This window comes from Stomoxys calcitrans, chromosome 5, assembly GCF_963082655.1.
Source record: "Stomoxys calcitrans chromosome 5, idStoCalc2.1, whole genome shotgun sequence".
In the NCBI taxonomy this organism is placed as follows: Eukaryota; Metazoa; Arthropoda; class Insecta; order Diptera; family Muscidae; genus Stomoxys; species Stomoxys calcitrans.
This window is the reverse complement of record NC_081556.1, coordinates 134,151,243-134,175,019: the sequence shown is the minus strand read 5'-3', so window position 1 is coordinate 134,175,019 and position 23,777 is coordinate 134,151,243. Positions and strand designations below refer to the sequence as shown.

Below are 23,777 nucleotides of genomic sequence, written 5' to 3'. Positions count from 1 at the left end.
ATTTAAAACAATGGCCTTGCTTGCAACAATGAAACACCGACTACATAAAACAACAACATTGACATAATTGGCAACAACTATACCACTTTGGCTTTGTGGGTAAACCAACAAAACCAAACCCAAAACACCGACAACGAAAACCACCACACTACACTCACACATTGGCACATTAAATTTGTTGCCCTCAAAAAAAAAAACAACAACAATCCGCAAACTACAACAATTTAATTTCTGACACTATTCTCGGTGTCATGGTCTTCCATTAAAAAAAAAAAAACACATACACCCCCACCCACACACTTACTCCTTTACTCTCTTCGTTTCTCTTTGTGCTTGCTTGTCTTTTGATGTTCAACCACAACAATTTGAACCACCGTTTGTTTACACCTACACAAAATGTTTTTTGTTATCGTTGTCGTCTTCGTCGTATGCATTTAATTTTGTGCGTGTGCGTGTGTGCATTGTCGTTGTTGTTCTTTTTTGCCCCTTTTCTCTTTTCTATGTGTGGGTGTAAATGTCTTTGTTTTTATTTCCTTTGCGAAACCCACACACACATACCTATCCACATGTATGTATAAACTTTCTGTTGTTTTGTGTATATGGATGTTCGTTTGTGCGTTTGTCTCATCTCTTTACAATTGTTGCCATAACATCATAACAACATTTTATAAACAACCATAACAACAACAACTCTCACGAACCAAACAAAAACTACAAATTATTATTTTACAACAACAACGAATGAACGAACGTAATACTTACATTGGATTAATTACTCACTCGTGTCTCAATGGTAATGATTATGGGGCCTCTCCATAATTGCAATGTCACAAAAACAACGACATGATGACTATGGCAACTCAATGATGAAACTGTGTTTGCTGACGCTGTCATTGGGGCGATGATGCTGATAATTACTTGGATGTCTGAATTTGTGAATGCCTACGGTGCTTTTTACATCTCTCTTTCTTGCTCACTATGCCGTTCACTTATTCTCTCTCTGTGTGTGTGCCTCTTGCCGTTTGATGTTGATTGTTGATATCTATCATCTCTTGCCTGCTTTACCCATACTTTGATACTTTCTTTTGGTTTTGTTGTCGATTTGATGTGTTTTTGTTGTTGATGGTGATAATGATGATGTCGTTGTGGATGCCTAATTGTGATGCTGAATGTTTAGAGCTACATTGGGTCAAGGCATACGCTCCGGTTGCGGCATAGTACCGCTTACAGGACCTGGTGGCCTTCAACACTATGCCTCAACCGATCGCCGTTCAACTGGAAGTTTAAGGGTAAGTCCATGCTATAATTCTACCAACTTATATTATTTTTTTATTTTCCCATTACTCTATAAATGTTAGATGATTTTCGTAGTGAAAAAATCAACACGACACCAAACAAAAACACTTTTAAATCTGCTATGATAGGCCTAGTTCAATGTTTATTTGTAACAAATTGGCGAAAAGATGCAAAATGCAACTGACTAGACTCCTAAAAGTGTTTGGAAATAGTCATTGGCCAAAAACTCGACAACGGTTCTTTTAGGGATTCTTTACGTACGGAAAAATCGGTTTATGATACATTTTCAACTCGTCGTTAGGATTTGAGCTTGAACAATTAAAAGCGTGCGTAGTTCGGCAGGGCTGAATCTTATATACCCTCCACCATGGATCGCATTTGTCAAATTCTGTGAATGACTTTTTCAAATAAAAACAAGTAAAAGCGTGCTAAGTTCGGCCGGGCCGAATCTTATATACCCTCCACCATGGATCGCATTTGTAGAGTTCTTTCCAGGCATCTCTTCTTTGGCAAAAAAGGATATAAGAAAAGATTTGCTCTGCTATTTGAGCGATATCAAGATATGGTCCGGTTTGGACCACAATTAAATTATATGTTGGAGACCTGTCTAAAATGTCAGCCAATTCGAATAAGAATTGCGCCCTTTGGGGGCTCATGAAGTAAAATAGAGAGATCGATTTATATGCGAGCTGTATGAGGCTATAGACCGATTCAAACCATAATATATGTTGATAACGTATGGTTGATGGATTTGTCGTACAACATTTCAGGCAAATCGTATAATAATTGCGACCTCTAGAGGCTCAAGAAGTCAAGATTCCAGATCGGTTTATATGGCAGCTATATCAGGTTATGAACCGATTTTAACTTTATTTGGCACAGTTGTTGGATATCTTAACGAAACACGTTGTGCAAAATCGGATTAGAATTGAGTCCTCTAGAGGCTCAAGAAGTCAAGACCCAGGATCGGTTAATATGGCAGCTATATCAGGTTATGGACCGATTTAAACCATTATCGTCACAGTTGTTGGATATCATAACGAAACAGGTTGTCAAAATTTCATTCCAATCGGATAAGAATTGCGCCCTCTAGAGGCTCAAGAAGCCAAGACCCAAGATCGGTTTATATGGCAGCTATATCAGGTTATAGACCGATTTAAACCATACTTGGCACAGTTGTTGGATATCATAACGAAACACGTTGTGCCAAATATCATTCCAATCGGATAAGAATTGCGCCCTCTAGAGGCTCAAGAAGTCAAGACCCAAGATTGGTTTATATGGCAACTATATCAAAAAATGGACCGATATGGCCAATTTACAATCCCAACTGACGTACACTAATAAGAAGTATTTGTGGAAAATTTCAAGCGGCTTTCTTTACTCCTTCGAAAGTTAGCGTGCTTTCGACAGACAGACGAACGGGCGGACGAACGGGCGGACGAACGGGCGGACGAACGGGCGGACGAACGGGCGGACGGGCGGACGGACGGACGGACAGACGGACAGACGGACAGACGGACAGACGGACGGACAGACGGACAGACGGACAGACAGACAGACGGACGGACGGACGGACAGACAGACGGACAGGCGAACGGACCTGCCTAGATCGACATAAAATTTCGCGACGATCAAGGAAACATATACTTTATGGGGTCTCAGACGAATATTTCGAGTAGTTACAAACAGAATGACGAAATTATTGTAGTATACCCCCATCCTATGATGGAGGGTATAAAAACACCAGTCATAGAAAAACACCACCTCAAAAATTTCAGGCAAATCGAGTAACAATTGCTCCCTTCAGAGGCTCAAAAAGTCAAACTGGGAGATCGGTTTATATGGGAGCTATATCAGGTTATATACCGATTTAGACCATGCTTGGAACAGTTGTTGGATGTTATACCAAAACGACATATGCAAAATTTCAACCATATTGGATAAGAATTGTGCCCTCTAGAAGCCCAGGAAGTCTAATTGGAAGATCGATTTATATGAAGACTATATCAGGATATGGACTGATTTAGACCATTCTTGACACATTTATTGGAAGTTAAAATAAAACACTTCATGCAAAATTTCAACCAAATCGGATAAGAATTGCGCCCTCTAGAGGCTCTGGAATTCAATTCAGGAAATCGGATTATATGGCAGCCATATCAGGTTAGGGACTGATTTAGACTATACTTGGCACAGTTGTTGGAAGCACTTCACACAAATTTCAGCCAAATTGGATAAGAATTGCGCCCTCTAGAAGCTCTAGAAATTAAGACCCAAGGTCGGTTTATTTGGCAGCTATATCAGGTTATGGACGGATTTAAACCATACTTGACACAGTTGTTAGAAGTGATACCAAAATGCCACGTGCAAACGGTCAGCCAAATCGGATAAGAATTGCGCCCTCTAGAGCCCAAGAAGTATAATCGGGAGATCGGTTTATATGGAGACTATATCAGGATATGGACTGATTTAGACCTTTCTTGACACAATTATTAAAAGTTAAAATTTCGGCCAAATCGTATAAGAATTGGGCCCCCTAGAGGCTCGAGAAATCAATTCGGGAGATCGGTTCATATAGCGGCAGTGGTTAGGAGTCATACTACAATACTTCATGCAAAATTTCAGCATTATCGGATAAGAATTGCGCCCTCTAGAAGCTCTATGAGTCAAGACCAAAGGTCGGTTTATATGGCAGTTATTTAAAAACATGAACCGATTTGGCCTATTTACAAAACCAACCGATCTAAACTAATATGAAGTATTTGTTTAAAATTTCAATCTCTTAGCTTTACTCCTTTGAAAGTTAGCGTGCTTTCGACAGATGGACCGACGGACGGACATGGGTAGATCGACTAAATATGTCATGACGATCAAGAATATGTACGCTGATGTTGGCCCTTGGTTATTTGAAGGCCCCAATAACTCGCTCTCGTCATCTCGAGTATCATTGCCACTCAGTATTTAATTAAGAGCCAGTGCCACCTGACTCCTCACTGAGACTCTCATCTCGGAAATCGCTGACTGCCCGCGGCCGCATTCGCAGCTAGTCCGCATAAAAACGAAGCTTTCCACCATCGGCAACCTGTGGTCGCGCCCGGTAGCTTTCAGCTAAGCTTCCCGTGATAACGATGGATACCTCACAAGTCGGAGCTCAAAGTTCCAGCCTGTGTGGTGCTCACAGATATACCGTGTCGGCCGCATTCTTGACGTGTAGAACATTTGGTAGGTTTTGGTCGTGTTTGGTAGGATTTTTCTTACTGCCGCCTCAGTGTACGTGCTCGTCCTTTTTTCGTCATGGGAGAGGCACAACCTGGACCACACGGACCAGGGTGTGCCTCCGTGCCGGGATTAAAAAGAACCCCGAACCCTAGTTCTGTTTGGTTTGCCGAACTGCCTCCATCATCGGTCGGTGTCGTTGAGGTGTAACGGGTGCATGGAGGGGGTGCATTTCCGATCGTGATCTGGCCTTATGTCATTACGGGAGTATAGTCACACCGAATATGTTGCAAGGTGCTGTGCGAGCATAGACAAAAGGGGGTCATAAGCGTCTTTATCGTCGAACTATGTGCGTTTAATGCGTTTTTACTTGTTATACCCACCACCGAAGGAGGGGGGTATATTCATTTTGTCATTCCATTTGCAACACATCGAAATATGCATTTCCGAACCTATAAAGCATATATATTCTTGATCAGCGCAAAAATCTAAGACGATTTAGACATGTCCGTCCGTCTGTCCGTCAGTCTGTTGAAATGACGCTACATTCTTCAAAAATAGAGACATTGAGCTGAAATTTAGCACACATTCTTTTTTTGTCCATAAGCAGGTTAAGTTCGAAGATGGGCTATATCGGACTATATCTTGATATAGCCCCCATATAGACCGATCCGCCGATTTAGGGTCTTAGGCCCATAACAGCCACATTTATTATTCGATTTTGCTGAAATTTGGGACAGTGAGTTGTGTTAGGCCTTTTGACATTCTTCGTCAATTTGGCTCAGATCGGTCCAGATTTGGATATAGCTGCCATATATACCTATCCTCCCATTTAGGGTCTTAGGCCCATAAAAGCCACATTTATTATCCGATTTTGCTTATATTTGGGACAGTGAGTTGTGTTAGGCCTTTCGACATTGTTCGTCAATTTGGCCCTGATTGGTTCAGATTTGGATATAGCTGTCATATAGACCGATCGTCCTATTTAGGGTCTTAGGCCCACAACAGCCACATTTATTATCCGATTTTGCTGAAATTTGGGACAGTAAGTTCTGTTAGGCCCTTCGACATTCTTCCTCAATTTGGCCCTGATCGGTCCAGATTTGGATATAGCTGCCATATATACCTATCCTCCCATTTAGGGTCTTAGGCCCATAAAAGCTACATTTATTATCCGATTTTGCTGAGATTTCGGACAGTGAGTTGTCTTAGGCCCTTCGACATCTTTCTTTAATTTGGCCCTGATCGGTCCAGATTGGGATGTAGCTGCCATATAGACCTATCCTCCGATTTAGGGCCTTAGGCTCATAAAAGCCACATTTATTATCCGATTTTGTTGAAATTTGGGACAGTGAGTTGTGTAAGCCCCTTCGATATCTTTCCTCAATTTGGCCCTGATCGGTTCAGATTTGAATATAACTGCCATATAGACCGTTCTCTCGGATTTAAGTTTTGGGGCCATAAAAGGCTCATTTATTGTCCGATTTTGCTGAAATTTGGGACAGTGAGTTATGTTAAGTCTCTTAACATACTTCTGCAATATGGCTCGGATCGGTACAGATTTGGATATAGCTGTCATATAGACCGATCCATCGGTTTCAGGTTTGGGGCCATAAAAGGCGCATTTATTGTCCGATGTCGCTGAAATTTGAGACAGTGAGTTGTCTTAGGCCCTTCGACATCGTTCTTTAATTTGGCTCTAATCGATCTAGATTTGAATATAGCTGCCATATAGACCGATCTCTCGATTTTAGGTTTTGGGTCATAAAAGGCGCATTTATTGTCCGATTTCGCCGAAATTTGGGATAGTGCGTTGTGTTAGGCTGTTCGACATTTTTCTGCAACTTGGCCCAAATCGGTCCAGATTTGAATATAGCTGCCATATAGACCGATATCTCGATTTAAAGTCTTGGCCCCGATTTCACTGAAATTTTATGGTTATGGTTCAGATCGGTTTATTTTTCGATATAGCTACTAAAAAGACCAATATTTTGTTATACACAATTGAACAATGACTTGTACTTATTAGTGTTTGGTCCAAATCGGAACATATTTCGATATAGCTGCTATGGGGCATAAGGTATGCAATTTTCACCGGATTTTGATGAAAGGTGGTTTACGTATATACCCGAGGTGGTGGGTATCCAAAATTCGGCCCGGCCGATCTTAACGCCTTTTTACTTGTTTTCTATTTACATATATAGTCAATTTCAACACTTATAGTGAAATTTGATGGAGAAAATTTAATTTTTTGACACAATCCGTCTAAAATAAAGTTTGATGTTTGGTTGAAAAAGAGGGTGCGGATATTAATCCGCCCCATGTCCCTATGAACGTACACCTAAGCCAGTAATTGGCTGTGAGTGTTTGCAAATATTTCTAAATTTTTTCCAAAGGTCTTGTTAACCAATACACACTTGCCAATTTTGTAATAAAAAAATATTAATGTTTACTTCAAATAGCACTTGCATTGAGTGTAAATGTATTCAATTTATTTTCTTTCTGTCTGTCCATGACCGTAATGTCAATTTAAATGTCTTCACTTAAAATGATATGCGTACAACTATGACTGTTTGCTATGCTTGATATGATTTCTCTCAGTGTATACGTAAATAGATAAAATGCATGATTGTAAAATAATGAAACACAACAAAAAAACAAAAAACTCCAATTTAGCATAGCGTTAAAAGAAAAATCATAAAACAGCCAGTATTTTAGGAAATACCAAATTTTGCACCCCATTTCCATTCAGGGGCCAATTGTAAATCTACAAAAACAAAAAGACAAAAAAAAAAGTTTCCCAATTTTATTCATAAACTAAAATAATAAACTACAAAAAAAAACAAAAACATTAATTTATTGACACAACTATGGAAAACAATCAAAAGATGTTGTTTTTAGGGCATACAAAAATGAAAAACAAATCCCCTGATAGCGGCGATAAAAAAAATTTAACCAAATCAACAACAGACACTGTGTATGTATAAAAGAAGAAACGCCATAACTTGATTGAATATAAATAAAAATTCAATAAAAGATAAAGTTATTAAAATCCAAAATTTATTCCATATATAAAAAGAAAACAACTGTTTAAACTGTTGTTGTCTTTTTGGCCTATGTGTGAATGACATAAATAATCTTCAAGAAAAAAAAAACACAAAATTATAATGGAAAATAATTCAAATATATAGAAAAATATACATATTTATTTAAAGACAAGAAAACAAAAAAAAACAAATTGACATCCCAACATGCCACCACATGACCATTTAAAGATATTTTATTAAATAAAATTCATAGCAAAATAAAATACCAAACAAAAAAAATATGTATCTTCACTATCATATATCGAAGAGCTGAAATGAAAAACAATTCCGTAAAACATTCAATGAGTCGTAATAAAAATATAGCGGAAAAAAGTCCCCATCAGTACGAGGAAATAAGGGAAAAAAGCTTAACAAATATAACATGTCAAACCCGAAACTAGCACAATAACAAAAACAAAATGAAAAAAAAATGTTAAAACCAAAACAAAAAAAAATTGCATAAAACAAAACGAGTAATAAAGAGAATATCAACAAATTTATAATAAACGTTTTAAATCTGTTTTCATTTTTAAATCGAATTTTTCTTATTTATGTCCATCATTCCCATATAAAATTTATTTCATCGACAACAACAAAAACAACATCTATAACTACGCAAACAAAGTGTGCACTACACCCACTCCATAAATAACATCGTGGTGCACTGTGTTAATGTTAATTTATGCAAGACCGTATTAAATGGCAATTTTTGTATATATGGAGGCATTTCAAAAATTATAATTGTTTTCCTGTTTCCAATTAAAATTGTGGCTACAATTGAGGTTTTCTGTGATTAATTTTCATGCTTTAAAACCATTATCGATTTTTCTGCCAAATAAATTACTTGCAAATGACAATATTAATTGTGAAAATTCAGTTTTTTTCTATATATCAGGCAACAAATTAACAAAAAACTTTTAAGCACTACCAGCTTAAAGGTTTAAAAACAAAATACTGTAGATAAATGTTGGGTCCATTGCCCAGAGGAATGAGAAATTTTGAGTTAGGAAGGAAATACTTAGTTTGTGGAGCAATCTCCCAAAAGGTTTTGACTAGAAAGATCACCAAGCAGAAATTTTCTCTTAAAACAGTAAAGCGGTTTGTTTCTCTAAAGACAAAACTTAACAAAATTCTCGAAAGACACAACTTCAATTAACCCTAAAGACACAATTTTTATAACACAACTTCAATTGCCAAATTTCATTGAAACTTTCTACATGGTAAGCATTTCAATAAGAAACAAGTAAACGCGTACAAAGTTCGGCTGGGCCGAAACTTACATACCCTCCACCGTGGATCGCATTTGTCGAGTTCTATGCGCTGCATCTCTTTCTAGGAAAACAAAGAATATTGAATAAGAATTGCTATGCTATTGGAACTATATCAAGTTATAGTCCGATTCGGCCCATAAATGAATGTTGAACATTGTAGAAGTCATTGTTTAATATTTCAGTTCATTTGTATAAGAATTGCGCCTTAAGGGGCTTAAGAAGCAAAATCGGGAGATAGGTTTAGATGGGAGCTGTATCAAGCTATTGATCGATTCAGACCATATTAGACACGAATGTTGGGAGAAGCCGTTGTACAAAATTTCAGCCAAATCGGATGAGAATTGCGCCCTCTAGAGGCTCAAGAAGTCAAAATTCCAGATCGGTTTATATGGCTGCTATAATATTGGGTTGCCCAAAAAGTAATTGCGGATTTTTCATATAGTCGGCGTTGACAAATCAAAGCATTAATCGAATTAGATTGTCATGTAACTGAGCGTGAGATAGGAGAGAAGTTAAATATACCAAAATCAACCGTTCATTATCACATAAAAATTCTTGGACTGGTGAAAAAGCTTCATATTTGGGTACCACATGTATTGAAAGAAATTTATTTAACGAACCGAATAAACGCTTGTGATATGCACCTTAAACGCAATGAATTCGATCCGTTTTTAAAACGAATCATAATTGGAGATGAAAAATGGATTGTATACAACAACGTTAGTCGAAAACGATCATGGTCCAAGCATGTTGAACCAGCTCAAACCACTTCAAAGGCTGATATCCACCAAAAGAAGGTTATGCTGTCTGTTTGGTGGGATTGGAAGGGTGTGGTATATTTTGAGCTGCTTCCAAGGAACCAAACGATTAATTCGGATGTTTACTGTCAACAATTGGACAAATTGAATACAGCCATCAAGGAGAAGCGACCAGAATTGGTCAATCGTAAAGGTGTCATATTCCACCAGGACAACGCTAGACCGCACACATCTTTGGTCGCTCGCCAAAAACTGAGTGAGCCTGGCTGGGAACTTTTGATGCATCCACCTTATAGCCCTGACCTTGCACCATCAGACTACCATTTATTTTGATCTTTGCAGAACTCCTTAAATGGTAAAACTTTCGGCAATGATGAGGCTATAAAATCGCACTTGGTTCAGTTTTTTGCAGATACAGGCCAGAAGTTCTATGAGCGTGGAATACTAAATTTGCCAGGAAGATGGCAAAAGGTTATCGAACAAAATGGCAATTATATATTTGATTAAAGTTCATTCTTAGTTTTATTAAAAATGCATTTCTTTTAAAAAATCCGCAATTACTTTTTGGGCAACCCAATAGGTTATGTATCGATTTGCGCCCTACTTAGCAAAGTTATTGGAAGTAATACCAAAACACTTTGTACAAAATTTCAGCCAAACCGGATGAGAATTGCGCCCTCTAGAGGCTCAAGAAGTCAAGATCCCAGATCAGTTTATATGACAGCTATATCCAACCATGGACAGATTTGAATCATACTTAACACAGTTGTTGAAAGTGATACCAAATCACTTTCAGTCCAATCGGACCAGAATTGCGACCTCTAGGGGCTCAAGAAGTCAAGACCCAAGATCGGTTTATATGACAGCTATATCAAAACATGAACCAATTTAAATCATGTTGGAAGCGATACCAAAACACTTGGTGCAAAATTTCAGTTAAATCGAATGAGAATTACGCCCTCTAGAGGCTCAAGAAGTCAAGACCCAAGATCGGTTTTTATGACAGCTATATCAAAACATGGACCGATTTGAATCATACTTACCACAGTTCTTAAAAGTGATTCCAAAACACTACATGCAAAATTTCAGTCAAATTGGATAAGAATTGCGCCCTCTAGAGGCTCAAGAAGTCAAGATCCAACATCGGTTTATATGACAGCTATACCAGATTATGAACCGATTTGTATCATACCTAACACAGTCGTTGGTAGTGATACCAAAACACCACGTGCAAAATTTCAGTCAAATTGGACTAGAATTGCGACCTCTAGAGGCTCAAGAAGCCAAGACTCAAGATCGGTTTATATTGCAGCTATATCAGGCTATGAACCGATTTTGACCGTACTTAACACTATTGTTGAAAGTGACACCAAAACACCACGTGCAAAATTTCAGTCAAATCTGACGAAAATTGCGCCCTCTAGAGGCTCAAGAAGTCAAGACCCAAGATCGGTTTATATGACAGCTATATCAAAACATGGACCGATTTGAAGCGTACTAAGCCAAGTTATTGGAAGTGATACCAAAACACCACGTGCAAAATTTCAGTCAAATTGGACGAGAATTGCGCCCGCTAGAGGCTCAAGAAGTCAAGACCCAAGATCGGTTTATATGGCAGCTATATTAAAACATGGACCGATTTGGCCCATTTACAACCCAACTGACCTACACTAATAAAAAGTAATTGTGGAAAATTTCAACCGGCAAGCTTTACTCCGTCTGAAGTTAGCGTGCTTTCGACAGACAGACGGACGTACGGATGGACAGACGGACGGACATGGCTAGATCGAGTTAAAATATCATGAAGATCAAGAATATATATACTTTATGGGGTCTTAAACGCCAATTTCGAGGTATTACAAACGGAATGAAGAAATTGGTATACCCCCAGTATGGTGGAGGGTATAAACATAATAGTCGTATAAGAGCTGAAAGAGTTCGTCAATGAGATTGGTCTAGAATCTAGTCTATCTATAATCTAAACTCTAGTTTATAGATGGGAACACTAACACATTTGCACACTATATCCAAGCCATTAGTCATATGTATATATGTAACAAAACAAACAAATTTGTCCATGTACGTTCGATTAAGGAACAGGGACTAACTTCTCCCATATCATTGAGTGCTGTCCTATTCAAATTTAAGCTCAATTATTAGGGGTCACCTTTTTATGACCAAGTCCGAACGGCGGGCTGCAGAGCGGCACCTCTTTGGGGAGAAGTTTTTACATGACATAGTAGCTCACAAATGTTGCCATCATTAGGAGGGTATAACCACCGCTGACAACTTTTTTGATGTTCTTGCCAGGATTCGAATCCAGGCGTTCAGAGTCATAGGCGGACATGCTAACTTCTGCGCTACGGTTGCCTCCATGTACGCACACATAAACCAAAATAGTAAAAGATTTATTTGCCAATTGTTGGTCTACATGGTCTCCTCATAACCTCAATGATGATAATTAAAAAATATTCCCCTCTGTTTAAAAAAAGAAATTTCCTCAAATATACGATATTTCTTTTTAATTTCCGGATAAAACTTTTCCATTTCTGGTTATCAATAAAAACATTTTGTATATGTATATATCCCTCAATGCTTCAATGAATGCTCTACTCCTTTGAATCCCACTCATTATCTGCCACCTGATATGATGTACATACATCAAACACCAAAGGATTAAAACTTAAATGTGTATATTAAACAGTGAGGATAAATTATGATTTCATGCATGATTTATACGATGAGGCAATGGATGAATTCAATTAATTCCATTCGTTTTTTTTTTTTGATGATGATGTTGCCAATTGAAATGTGAAAAGGAGTGTATTACACACAAGCGATTAATGCAACGTGCAACCACACTCACACACACACACACATACGAATAATTCACTCACCCATAAGGACACATACATCAATACTCGCATAATAATTTAATTTTCCTTTTTTGTTCAATCTTACAATGGCATTAAATCATGCCATTTTACTATAGAACATTTTCATTAACCATATTTTTGTGTATTTACTTTCATTTTTTTATTCATGTGACTAACAAAACAGATATCGGCATGGAAAGGATCACAGGTAAATAATTCATCATATGGTAGAATGTTATTAAACTAACAGTCTTGAGATGATAATAATTTAGAAAAAAATTGGTAACAATTTTTCTAAGCTTATTCCTTAAAATACCCACCTCTATTGAGAAACCATCATAAGGCTCTAAAAATATCATAGCTTGCTAGCAAGACTAGAATGTTAAACAAGTAAAAGCGTGCTAAGGTCGGCAGGGCCGAATCTTATATACCCTCCACCATGGATCGGATTTGTCGAGTTCTTTTCCCGCCATCTCTTCTTAGGCAAAAAAGGATAAAAGAAATGATTTGCTCTGCTATTAGAGCGATATCAAGATATGGTCCGATTCGGACAACAATTAAATTATATGTGTAGACTTGTGTAAAATGTCAGCCAATTCTAATAAGAATTGCGCCCTTTGAGGGATCAAGAAGAAAAATAGAGAGATTGATTTATATGTGAGCTGTATCAGGCTATAGACCGATTCAGACAACACGAATGTTGTTGGAAGTCATTCCAATCGTATAAGTATTGCGCCCTCTAGACTCAAGAAGTCAAGACCCAAGATCTGTTTATATGGCAGCTATATCACGTTATTAACCGAATTGAACCTAATTTAGCACAGTTGTTGGAAGTCATAGCAAAACACGTCGTGCAAAATTTCATTTCAATTGGATAAAAATTGCGCCCTCTAGAGTCTCAAAAAGTCAAGACCCAAGATCGGTTTATATGGCAGCTATATCAGGTTATGGACCGATTTGAACCATACTTGGCGCAGTTGTTGGAAGTCATAGCAAAACACGTCCTGCAAAATTTCATTCCAATCGGATAAGAATTGCGCCCTCTAGAGGCTCACGAAGTCAAGACCCAAGATCGGTTTATATGGCAGCTATATCAGGTTATTGACCGATTTGAACCTAATTGAGCACAGTTGTTGGAAGTCATAGCAAAACAAGTCGTGCAAAATTTCATCCAATCGTATAAGAATTGCGGCTTCTAGAGGCTCAAGAAGTCAAGACCCAAGATCGTTTTATATGGCAGCTATATCAGGTTATTGACCGATTTGAACCATACTCGACACAGCTGTTGGATATCATAACAAAATATGTCGTTCAAAATTTCATTTCAATCGGATAAAAATTGCGCCCTCTAGAGGCTCAAGAAGTCAAGACCCAAGATCGGTTTATATGGCAGCTATATCAGCTTATAGACCGATTTAAACCATACTTGGCACAGTTATTGGATATCATAACAAAACCCGTCGTGCAAAATTTCATTCCAATCGCATAAGTATTGCACCCTCTAGAGGCTCAAGAAATCAAGACCCAAGATCGGTTTATATGGCAGCTATATCAAAACATGAACCGATATGGCCCATTTACAATCCCAACTGACCTACGCTAATAAGAAGTATTTGTGCAAAATTTCAATCGGCTAGCTTTACTCCTTCGAAAGTTAGCGTGTTTCGACAGACAGACGGATGGACATGGCTAGTTCGACTTAAAATGTCACGACGATCAAGAATATATATACTTTATGGGGTCTCAGACAAATATTTCGAGTAGTTACAAACAGAATGACGAAATTGGTATACCCCCATCCTATGGTGGAGGGTATAAAAAACAACCCATCCACTCAATTTGTTTCCTTTTGATCCCAATAAGCGATATAGGAAATATTATGAGCACTCAAAACATAAATTTGATGAGTCATCCGGTTCAGATTTGGATATAGCTCCCATACAGTGTTGCCATTCAGAAAATTTTTCCCTATCAAAATTTAATCCTACCAGACGCTATCGAAACATACCAAATGTTCTACAAGCCAAGAATGCGGCATATTTTTTTATATCCACCACCGAAGAGTTGGCCATTTGGTCATTCCATTTGCAATGCATCAAAATATACATTTTAAACCTTATAAAGTATATATCAATGGCTTCATATATACTTTATAAGGCACTCAGTATTAGTGCAAGAGCCGATGCCGCCAGGCCTCTCACTGAGACTCTCCACTTGATACCACTGATTGTCCGCGACTGCCGTTGCATGCACTCCGTATGGAGCATTCCACTATCCGCAACCTGTGGACGCGCCCGGTAGCTCGCAGCTAAGCTTCTCGTGACAGCAATGTACCCCACACAGATTGGACCTCAATGTTCAAGACTGTGTGGTGCTCACAGCTATCCCGTGCCGGCTCCTTACTCCTTAGAAGTATAATAACATGGTCTGCACAGCAGATGAGTTCAAATCCCTCGTCAGCCAGCATCCATTATAGGTTATATATGATGGTCCCCCATAGTATTGGAGATAAAATGTCACCCTGGGGCGTGCCTTATGCTACCTTCTCTCTTATATTTATGTCATGAGACCCACAATTTATCCACCTTTTCTTTAGCATACAAGGATCCGGAGCACCCTGTACTGGTCTAAGGATTGGATCTGTGTATCGGACTGCATATTGTTAAACGGCCCTTCGATGTCAATGCATACCACTAGTGGGTACGTCTTGTGTTGGATTCTTCTATTTCATGCACAATCTCGTGCAGGGCAGTTTCCACCAACCTTCCCTAGATATAGACATGCTGTTTCTATTCAAGCACTTCGCTGGTTGTCCTACTCTTTATCATGGTATCCACAATACGTTCCATGGGTTTGAGAAGAAGGGTCATAAGGCTTTTAGGTCTGTAGGCCTTTAATGTCGCATAACTTGCCTTGCCGGGCTTGGCTATAAATACCATTCTTGCCTCCCGCCAGGCTTTCGGAGTACACGCAAGTCCTAGGCAGGCTGTGAATATAGTGACCAAATGGGGGTCAGATAGTCGGCCTCCTTCTGTAGTAACGCCATCAGTAACGGCGACTTAAATGGTTGGAAGCTCCTCAAGGCTTCCTTTACCATAAATTCCGTAATGATAAGCCTTCGATCAACCTCATTATTCCAAGATTCCATGAGTCCTGTCGTAGCCTGTGGAAAATGAATTTTCATCAAATGCCTCAATATGTTGTCCATTGTCTCTGCTCTCAATCTCATGTCGGGTACAACGTTTCAGCTTGAACATGGGTTTTTGAGAGAAACTTTTTCATCTTAGCGGCGTCATTAATGTTATCGACCTATTCGCTGAAAAGCTCCCAGGAGGATAGTTTTGCCGCTTTGATAATCTTAATGTGTTCCTTGAGCCATGTGTAATACACATCCCAGTAAACTTCGGCATTTTTGCGACGTGCTCTGCTAAATTTCCCTTTTAAAGAGGCCAACTATCTTCGAAGATCCCTTTAACTTAACTGTGCAAATTTTCCCATGAACATTCCATTAAGGCACGAGGACAAACTTCTCACAACTCATTGAGTGCTGTCCAATTCAAATTTTTGCTCAATGACAATTGGGTGCCACAGTGCGACACCTCTTTGGGACGAAGTTTTTACCTGGCATAGTACTTCACAAATGTTGCCAGCATTAGGAGGGTCACACATTTCAGAGGAAACCGTCCCTATTTTCTGTTCAATGTTGGCTCTGAGCTCTTTCAACGTCGCACAGTAGGAGAAAATCCAAAAAAAAAAAACGAGTAAAAAATATGCCCTGTGTTCCTCAAGCCATCTAGAATACACATCTCAGTATATTTCGGCGTTTTTACGACGTGCTCTGTTGTAATTTCCTTCCTCGAAGAGGCCAACTATCTTCGAAAAATCCCGTCGACTTATTTTTGCAAATTTGTCCATGAACACTCCATTAAGGAACAAGGGCAAACATTTCACAACTCATTGAGTGCTGTCCGATTCTAGTTTTAGCTCAAAAATAATGGGGCCTCCTTTTTATAGCCAAGTCCGAACGGCATGCGCAGTGGGATACCTCTTTGGAAAGATGTTTTTACATGGCATATCGTAGAAATGCCATACAAATGTTGTCAGCATTAGGAGGGGATAACCACCGTTGAAAAAATTTGTGATGTTCTCGCTAGAGCTCCAACCCGGGCGTTTAGCGTCTTAGACAAACATGCTATCATCTGCGCTACCTTATGGTTGGCCGAATAAATTTTCTTTAATTTTATTTTAGTTTACCTTTTACCATTTACTAATTTCCCGATATTTCTCTTCTTTTGCCAACTTTCAGAGTTCCCTCTCAAAAGCCTTCCGTTTCAATGCAAAATCATCCCGCAGCGGTAGCTCAATTGGTGACCGCACCTCTGTTGGGAACTCCACCTCCCCAACACCATCGTTTAGCAGCTCAGAGGGGGGCGGAGGAATTTACGCCACTGTAGGTGCCCATCCGCATGGGCCAATGCATCATTATGCTCATCACCAGCAAAGCAACTATCAGTCACAACAACAATACAGCAATCATCATTATCCACCACCAACAACAGCACCCCCACCGCCACCCACAAGCACACCGCCCACCTCAGCCTCACAGCAGCAATTGCAGCACTATCATCAATCGCAGCAACAGCAATTCTATGTTCATCCTCAGGCCACGGCGCATCGCATCAGTGCCCCACCGGCAAGTGCTGGCATAGAGGCCCCCATCGACCCAAGTCTGCTGTACGAACAACATCGACGCGTTAAAAGCATTAGCGATATAGGAGCCACAGTCTCAGCTTATGGCTCCACCAATGGCAGTAGCAGCAGAGATCGCATGAGTGGCATAAGTGGTCTTAGCAACATGGGTCTCTCGGACACAGGCAGCACAGCAAGTGGCATTAGTGGCAGTCTTATGGTTGCCGAACAAAATCCGGGAGCCTCAACGGAATCTTCGAACTCGCCCGTATGAGAATCGGTTATCATGTAAGTCCTTAAGCTAGACTTGCATTTAGAGGAACATAGGGAAACGAATATGAATAAGGGAAAGCCATGCATTTCTAGTTCTTCTCCCTCCAGGGGGGGGGACGAATGTATGGCCCCCACAACTATTGTAGGTTAACTCAATTTCAGTTTAATTAGTGCCCATTTAAAATCAAATGTAGTTAGTCATACTCAATTAACACAGAGAAATTTAGCAACCAGCAGCCAACAACCAAACCAGATGATGATGATGATGATGTTGTTGCAAACTATTCGCCAGCAGCTTAACTACAGAGCAACTAAAGCAAGCATCCACCATGCCAAACCTATGCAACCACCCGCTTAATGCCGAATTCAAGCCAAACTCCTATTGCCCCCCCCACCTATGCATGTTGCAGTTCTCTGAAAATTTAATCCAATAATGTGTGCACATAATTTAATCTGCTCTGTTTGTTGGTCATCTGTTTTTGGCCATGCCATTAAATGGAAAGACAATCTCATCTTCATTAGCACACTGTGATGGTTGTTTTGGGCCATACGCAAACAAAGCAAAAAAAAAAAAACAAATCCATGGGACACAGATTAATTTGGAATGTGGTCTGACCATAGTTGCTGGTTCAAGCCAATGCAATTAATAACAAATTTTTGGGGGAATAGACAAAATATGCAGCAGTGTTTTCAACACAACAAGTGGTTAATTTTGGAAGTTGGCTCAATAAATGAAAATTTCACTAAAAATAAAATGTTGTCGATAAAGATAAAATTATTGGGTTGCCCAAAAAGTAATTGCGGATTTTTTCATATAGTCGGCGTTGACAAATTTTTTCACAGCTTGTGACTCTGTAATTGCATTCTTTCTTCTGTCAGTTATTAGCTGTTACTAAATGCATTTACTTTCTTTTAAAAAATCCGCAATTACTTTTTGGGCAACCCTATATAATAAAATTTTTTTTCAAAAGCAAAATTTTAAATTTTCATGCTAAAATTTTTTTGAGGAACAAATGTCAATAAAATTTTTTTCAAAACAAAATTTCAATCATATTTTCCCTAAAGAAAAATTGGATTAAAATTTTTCGTGAAAAAAAAATTTTGCTAAAAAAGACTAAATTTAAAAAGAAGGCAATAAACACAAGTAAAAGGATATAAAATTCGATCGCACCGTACTTTGAACACCCACCACCTAACCCCATTTCGACAAAATCCTGTAAAAATGCTCCATTTATGAACCCGTGGCAACTTTATAGTAATATTGTCAGATCTAGGCCAAACTTGGCACGTTGAGGATCAAACGCATCAAACTGTTCCAAAATGAAACGAAATCGGCTAATAAATAAGCCATTTGTTGATTAAAGACCATAAATCGGAAGATTTGTGTATATGGCAGCTCTATGCTAATATAATCCGATCAGCACCATATTCGGGTATGATGTATGGGGGTCCAATATCGGATTTTCCAATAAGGACTCCATTACAGGATGGGGGTATTCTAATTTCGTCATTCCGTTCTTAAAACTTCGAAATATTCATCTGAGACCCAACAAAGTATTTTTCAGTTTATTTAGCTTTGTCCGTCCGTCTGTCGAAAAAACGCTAACTTTCGAGGTAATAAAGCAGGCGCTTGAAATTTTGCTCTCTCCACCGAGCTCTATCGTTGGGCAAAGTCTTGACTTGATTCCACGCTAAATGGGTTGATTTCAACTCTTTTTTTCGTACAGTGGATCCATGTGTTTTCCGATGGTGTCCCCTTCCTGGTTGTCCTTGCGGGTTCCATTCTAGGACATTACTCGCTATGTCATAGCGCGGTCGGCGTAGGATATGACCCAACCAAGTCCATTTCTTTTTCGGATTTCTACATCGCCAGGGGAAGTGTTTGTTCCTATTTACAATTCTTCATTTGAAATAGGGTTTGGCCAGAAAACTCGAAGCGTTTGTCGTAGGCAGCGATTTATAAAAACTTGGACTTTACGAGCAGTCGCTTGTGTCAAGCTCCAAGTTGTATGGTTGCCCAAAAAGTAATTGCGGATTTTTCATATAGTCGGCGTTGACAACTTTTTTCACAGCTTGTGACTCTGTAATTGCATTCTTTCTTCTGTCAGTTATCAGCCGCAATTACTTTTTGGGCAACCCAATACAACCATATAAAAAAAATTGATTTCACACTACTGTTGACGATCTTGACTTTTGTATTATGTGAGATGTCACTGCTTCTCCAAACTTTGTTGAGTTTAAGAAAGGCGCTGGAAACGTACGCGTATTTCTGCCTCTGATCCTCCGTCCCTTGTTATTTTGCTGCCAAGTTAGGAGAAGTTGTCAATGTCTTCAATGATATGGTCGTTTATTGTAAGCGGTGGCAGATTTAATGTTCCTATCCTCATCAATTTGGTATTTGCTATGTTTAGCCGCAGGCCTACTTTGGCAGCATTTTCACTCAGTCATTCTAGTCTCGTCTTTATGTGCAATGTCCAATTATTAAAAATATCATCGGTGGCAGGATACAACCTTGCTTTACTCCTTTGTCGATCCCGAAGGATCGTCTCTCTTTTCCATTGAAACTCACTGAAACTTTTGCATTCCTATACAGCTCCCTAATTAGTGTCACGATTTTTTCAAGGTTGTCACGATTTTTTCAGAGTGCTCCTTAGCGAACTTAGCGAAACTTTGTCAAAAACACGCTCGATGAATAAAAGGTATAGGTGTGTATTAAGTTCTGTAGACTGTTCAATGATTATGCGCAGTGAGTTAATGTGGCCGGCACAAGAACATCCTGGCCGAAAACCTTCCTGTTCCTTTCTCAAAATGCTGTCAAGTGCAGGCGAAATACGCTGCAGAAGCAGACTTGCCATCACTTTATTTATTGCGTTTAACAATGTAATCCCCCTCCAGTTCTTACGCTGGATGAGGTCACCCTTCTTTGGGATTGTGACCATGATCTCCTTCTTCCATTGCGTGGGGACAGCGTTTTTTTCCAGGCCTCCCTGATTATAAAGGTGATCGCTTGAGCTACAGAGTATGCCCCATACCGCAATTGTACAGCAGGTATATTATCAGGGCCGGCTGCTTTGCCGTTTTTGAGGGAGACCAGAATGGCCTCAATGTCTTCGCAGGTAGGTGGGGTCGTAGATACAATATATCCCTGCATGGGTTTCGGCGCACTGGGGATTAAGAAGGTCGGACCTTCGGAGTTGAAGAAATCGCTCTAATTGCTGTTCGTGTGTTGCTAATTCCTTATCTTTTACTATTGCCGTTGGCTTTATATTGTTGCCGCTCATTTGTTTTACTGACTCGCAGACACCACTCATGTTTCCAATATTAGCTGCATTTTCGGCTTGCTCTGCCAGCATATTAAAATATATTCGCTTATCTCTGCGAAGTAGACGCTTGACCTGCTAGGCGAGGGCCGATATTCAGTCCTGGCTGCGATTTTAGTTATACGTGATTTTGCCCGTAGCAGATCTTTGCGCAGACTTTTCCGGTGTTTTATTTCTTCTATAGTTTCGCAGCTTTTCCATGGTTATTGGGATCATCGAGCTATGCCTATGATAGAGGTGGCCGTCTCTGTACATTCTGCTGTTATGTCAGCCCATGATGGGTATCATTTTGCAGCTTTACCGTAAATGTTGCCTTGTATTCGTGCACAGTTTCGGGGTCTTTTAAGTTTAAGAGATTGAACTTTGTGCCTTTTGTTTGAGTCCTTTTCACGACGGCTGGGCGTAGACGTAGAGTGGCCACTAAAAGTACGATTACATTGGCCCATTTTTGCAGGATTTATTCTTAAATCCCAATTTCATGATTGAATAATCGATAGAAGTACAAAAATATGCAACTGTTTTCAAGAATTGTGTATGGTTGTGTGTCCTTTGCACATTCATGTATACGCATGTACGCGTGTGTATGTCACTTAAAACCCCAAAAAAAGCAGTGTAAACGGACAGGATTTGTTTTTCGATTTAGTTAAATCCAGTTCATAAAAATTTCAATGTAAACGTGCTATAAGAGCATGTGGCCACTTTCGATGTCGGCTCCTCGTCTAGTTTTCACATCCATCAGCGAACCCAGAAAGAGTTTGCCGATAAGTACATGGTCGATTTGATTATGGGTGTTTCCATCTGATGATTCCCAAGTATATATGTGTATATTTTTATGGGGGAATTTTGTACCTCCAATAAAGAGCCGGTTTCTTGTGCAGAAATCAACCAATCTGTCACAGAAACAACTATCTGTCATTCCTGGTATCGAAAAAGTCCTTGCCTTCCCCTGATTGATTGTAGATTATTGTTGTTATTGGCCACCTTGGCATTAAAATCTCCCTCCCATAACCAGTTTAAAGTCTCCTTTTGGTAGAGAGCGTTTTCGCTGAGTCGAGTTGGGTTCGGTTGGCACCTAGCATTGTCTAATGGATATTTTGCGCAATTTTTAATTTAATCTTGCCGTCATAATGCGTTCATATATACCATTGTATGATAAAAGAGCTCCATTTGCTTTCGACGACAGTAAAAAACCGACCCCATCTATTCGGTGATTTTCATTGCCTGAAAAAGTGAAGTGGTAGCCACCGTGAAGATCCATAGTTCCGGATTTCAGCCATCGTACTTCACTTTAACCAAGGATAACTAGGTTGTAGTGTGCAAACGAGGCGGCCAATTGACTATGCCATTTCTTGAGATAACTCGCTCATAAACTCTACTCTTCAATAAATAGATTGTAACGTGTGCTGTGTAGCTTCTGGCGCCGTCCTGTTGAAAGTACATGTCGTCCAGTTTCATATCTTCTGTGAGCATGGTGCGGTGAAGGCCACCGTGACGCATAGGATACATGTCCGCCAGCGATGCAGACTCTTGGATTCGAATCCTGGCGACACCATCGAAATATTTGTCAACTGTGGTTTTCCCCAGACTAATGTTGGCTACATTTGTGAGGAATCCTGCCATATTGAAACTACTCTACCAAGTGGTGTCACTATGAGACACGCTCTTCCGACAAAGCAATAAAAAAGAGACCCCTTATCATTGAGCTTAAACATTAATCGGATTGCACTCTTCAATATGAAAGAAGTATCCCCTGGTCCTTTATGGAATGTTCATGAAAAATTTAGTAGTATGGTGCGGTAGCGTTTTTCATTCACGGTAACGTGGCGATTGACATCGTCCACGAAGAAGTATGGCCCAATGACGCAGCCGACATTCACACCGCTTCATACCGCACTAAACAGCTATTTTTTGTGGATGAAGTATATATTAGTGAATCACATGTGGAGTTTAGCGTTGGTGGCCACCGTGGCGCAGAGGTTAGCATGTCCGATTATGCCGTCGGATGCCTGGGTTCTAATCCCGGCGTGAACATCAACAGAATATTCAGCGGTGGTAACCCCCTTACTAATGCTGGCTACATTTGTAAGGTATGCTGCCATGTTAAACTTCACTACAAAGTGGTGTCGCTATGCGGCACGCCATTTGGACTCGTTAGGAGGCCCCTTATCATTGAACTTAAACATTAATCGGACTGCACTCTTCAATATGAGAGATGTATTCCTCTGATGCTCAATGGAATGTTCATGAAAAATTTAGTAGTATGGTGCGGTAGCGTTTTCCATTCACGGTAACGAAACGATTGACATCGTCGACGAAGAAGTATGGCCCAATGACGCAGCCCACATTCACACGGCTTCATACCGCACCAAACAGCTATTTTTTTTGGATGAAGTATTGATTAGTGAAACAAATGTGGAGTTTCTCCTGACCAACAGCGCATATTTTTCATCGTGACGAATCCATTAAGCCAAAAATTAACTTCGTCACTGAAGATGATTAACGTTCTTAAAGCAGCGGTCACCGATTCTAAATTTCGTTAATAAATTTTTATGATTTGCAGACATTGTTCATTCGCGTACTTTATGAATGATGATGAAAATGTTGAGTTGACTGAATAAATTGAAGTTTAATGCTGATGTCATTTATAGAACAAAATGCTATCGTTGACGAACGTTGTGATAAGCATAATTTACGCAATGTAATGGCACATTAGGGACATCATTATATCTCATGGGCCTAGGTGATACATACAGTGACAGTTCGATGATTGGTGAAGAATGCGTTCACAACTTAAATTTAATGTTGTCAGGTCCTCTATTGGAAAACCCTTTACAACTCACCGTACTTAATTTCAGCAAAGTCGGGTAACAAATGCAGCATCAATGGATCCAATACCTAAGTTCGGGAGATCGGTATATATGACCGCTATATCATGATGTATTTCGATACATCCCATCTTCTAACTTAAGCTGCCTATGGACAAAATAAT

At 39.5% G+C, this 23,777-nt stretch overlaps 1 protein-coding gene across 1 annotated transcript in view; it reads left to right on the top strand.

The window, feature by feature from the left end:
• The window catches only part of LOC106084876 (uncharacterized), a 124,678-nt gene extending 106,844 nt beyond the window's left edge, over positions 1 to 17,834 (top strand). The window contains exons 11-13 of the mRNA XM_059369477.1: positions 1,178 to 1,289; positions 12,691 to 12,714; positions 16,813 to 17,834. Coding sequence (XP_059225460.1) covers positions 1,178 to 1,289; positions 12,691 to 12,714; positions 16,813 to 17,469 — 793 coding nt within the window. The 3' untranslated portion in view covers positions 17,470 to 17,834. The remainder of the gene's footprint in view (positions 1 to 1,177; positions 1,290 to 12,690; positions 12,715 to 16,812) is intronic.
• The last annotated feature ends 5,943 nt before the right edge of the window (positions 17,835 to 23,777 follow it).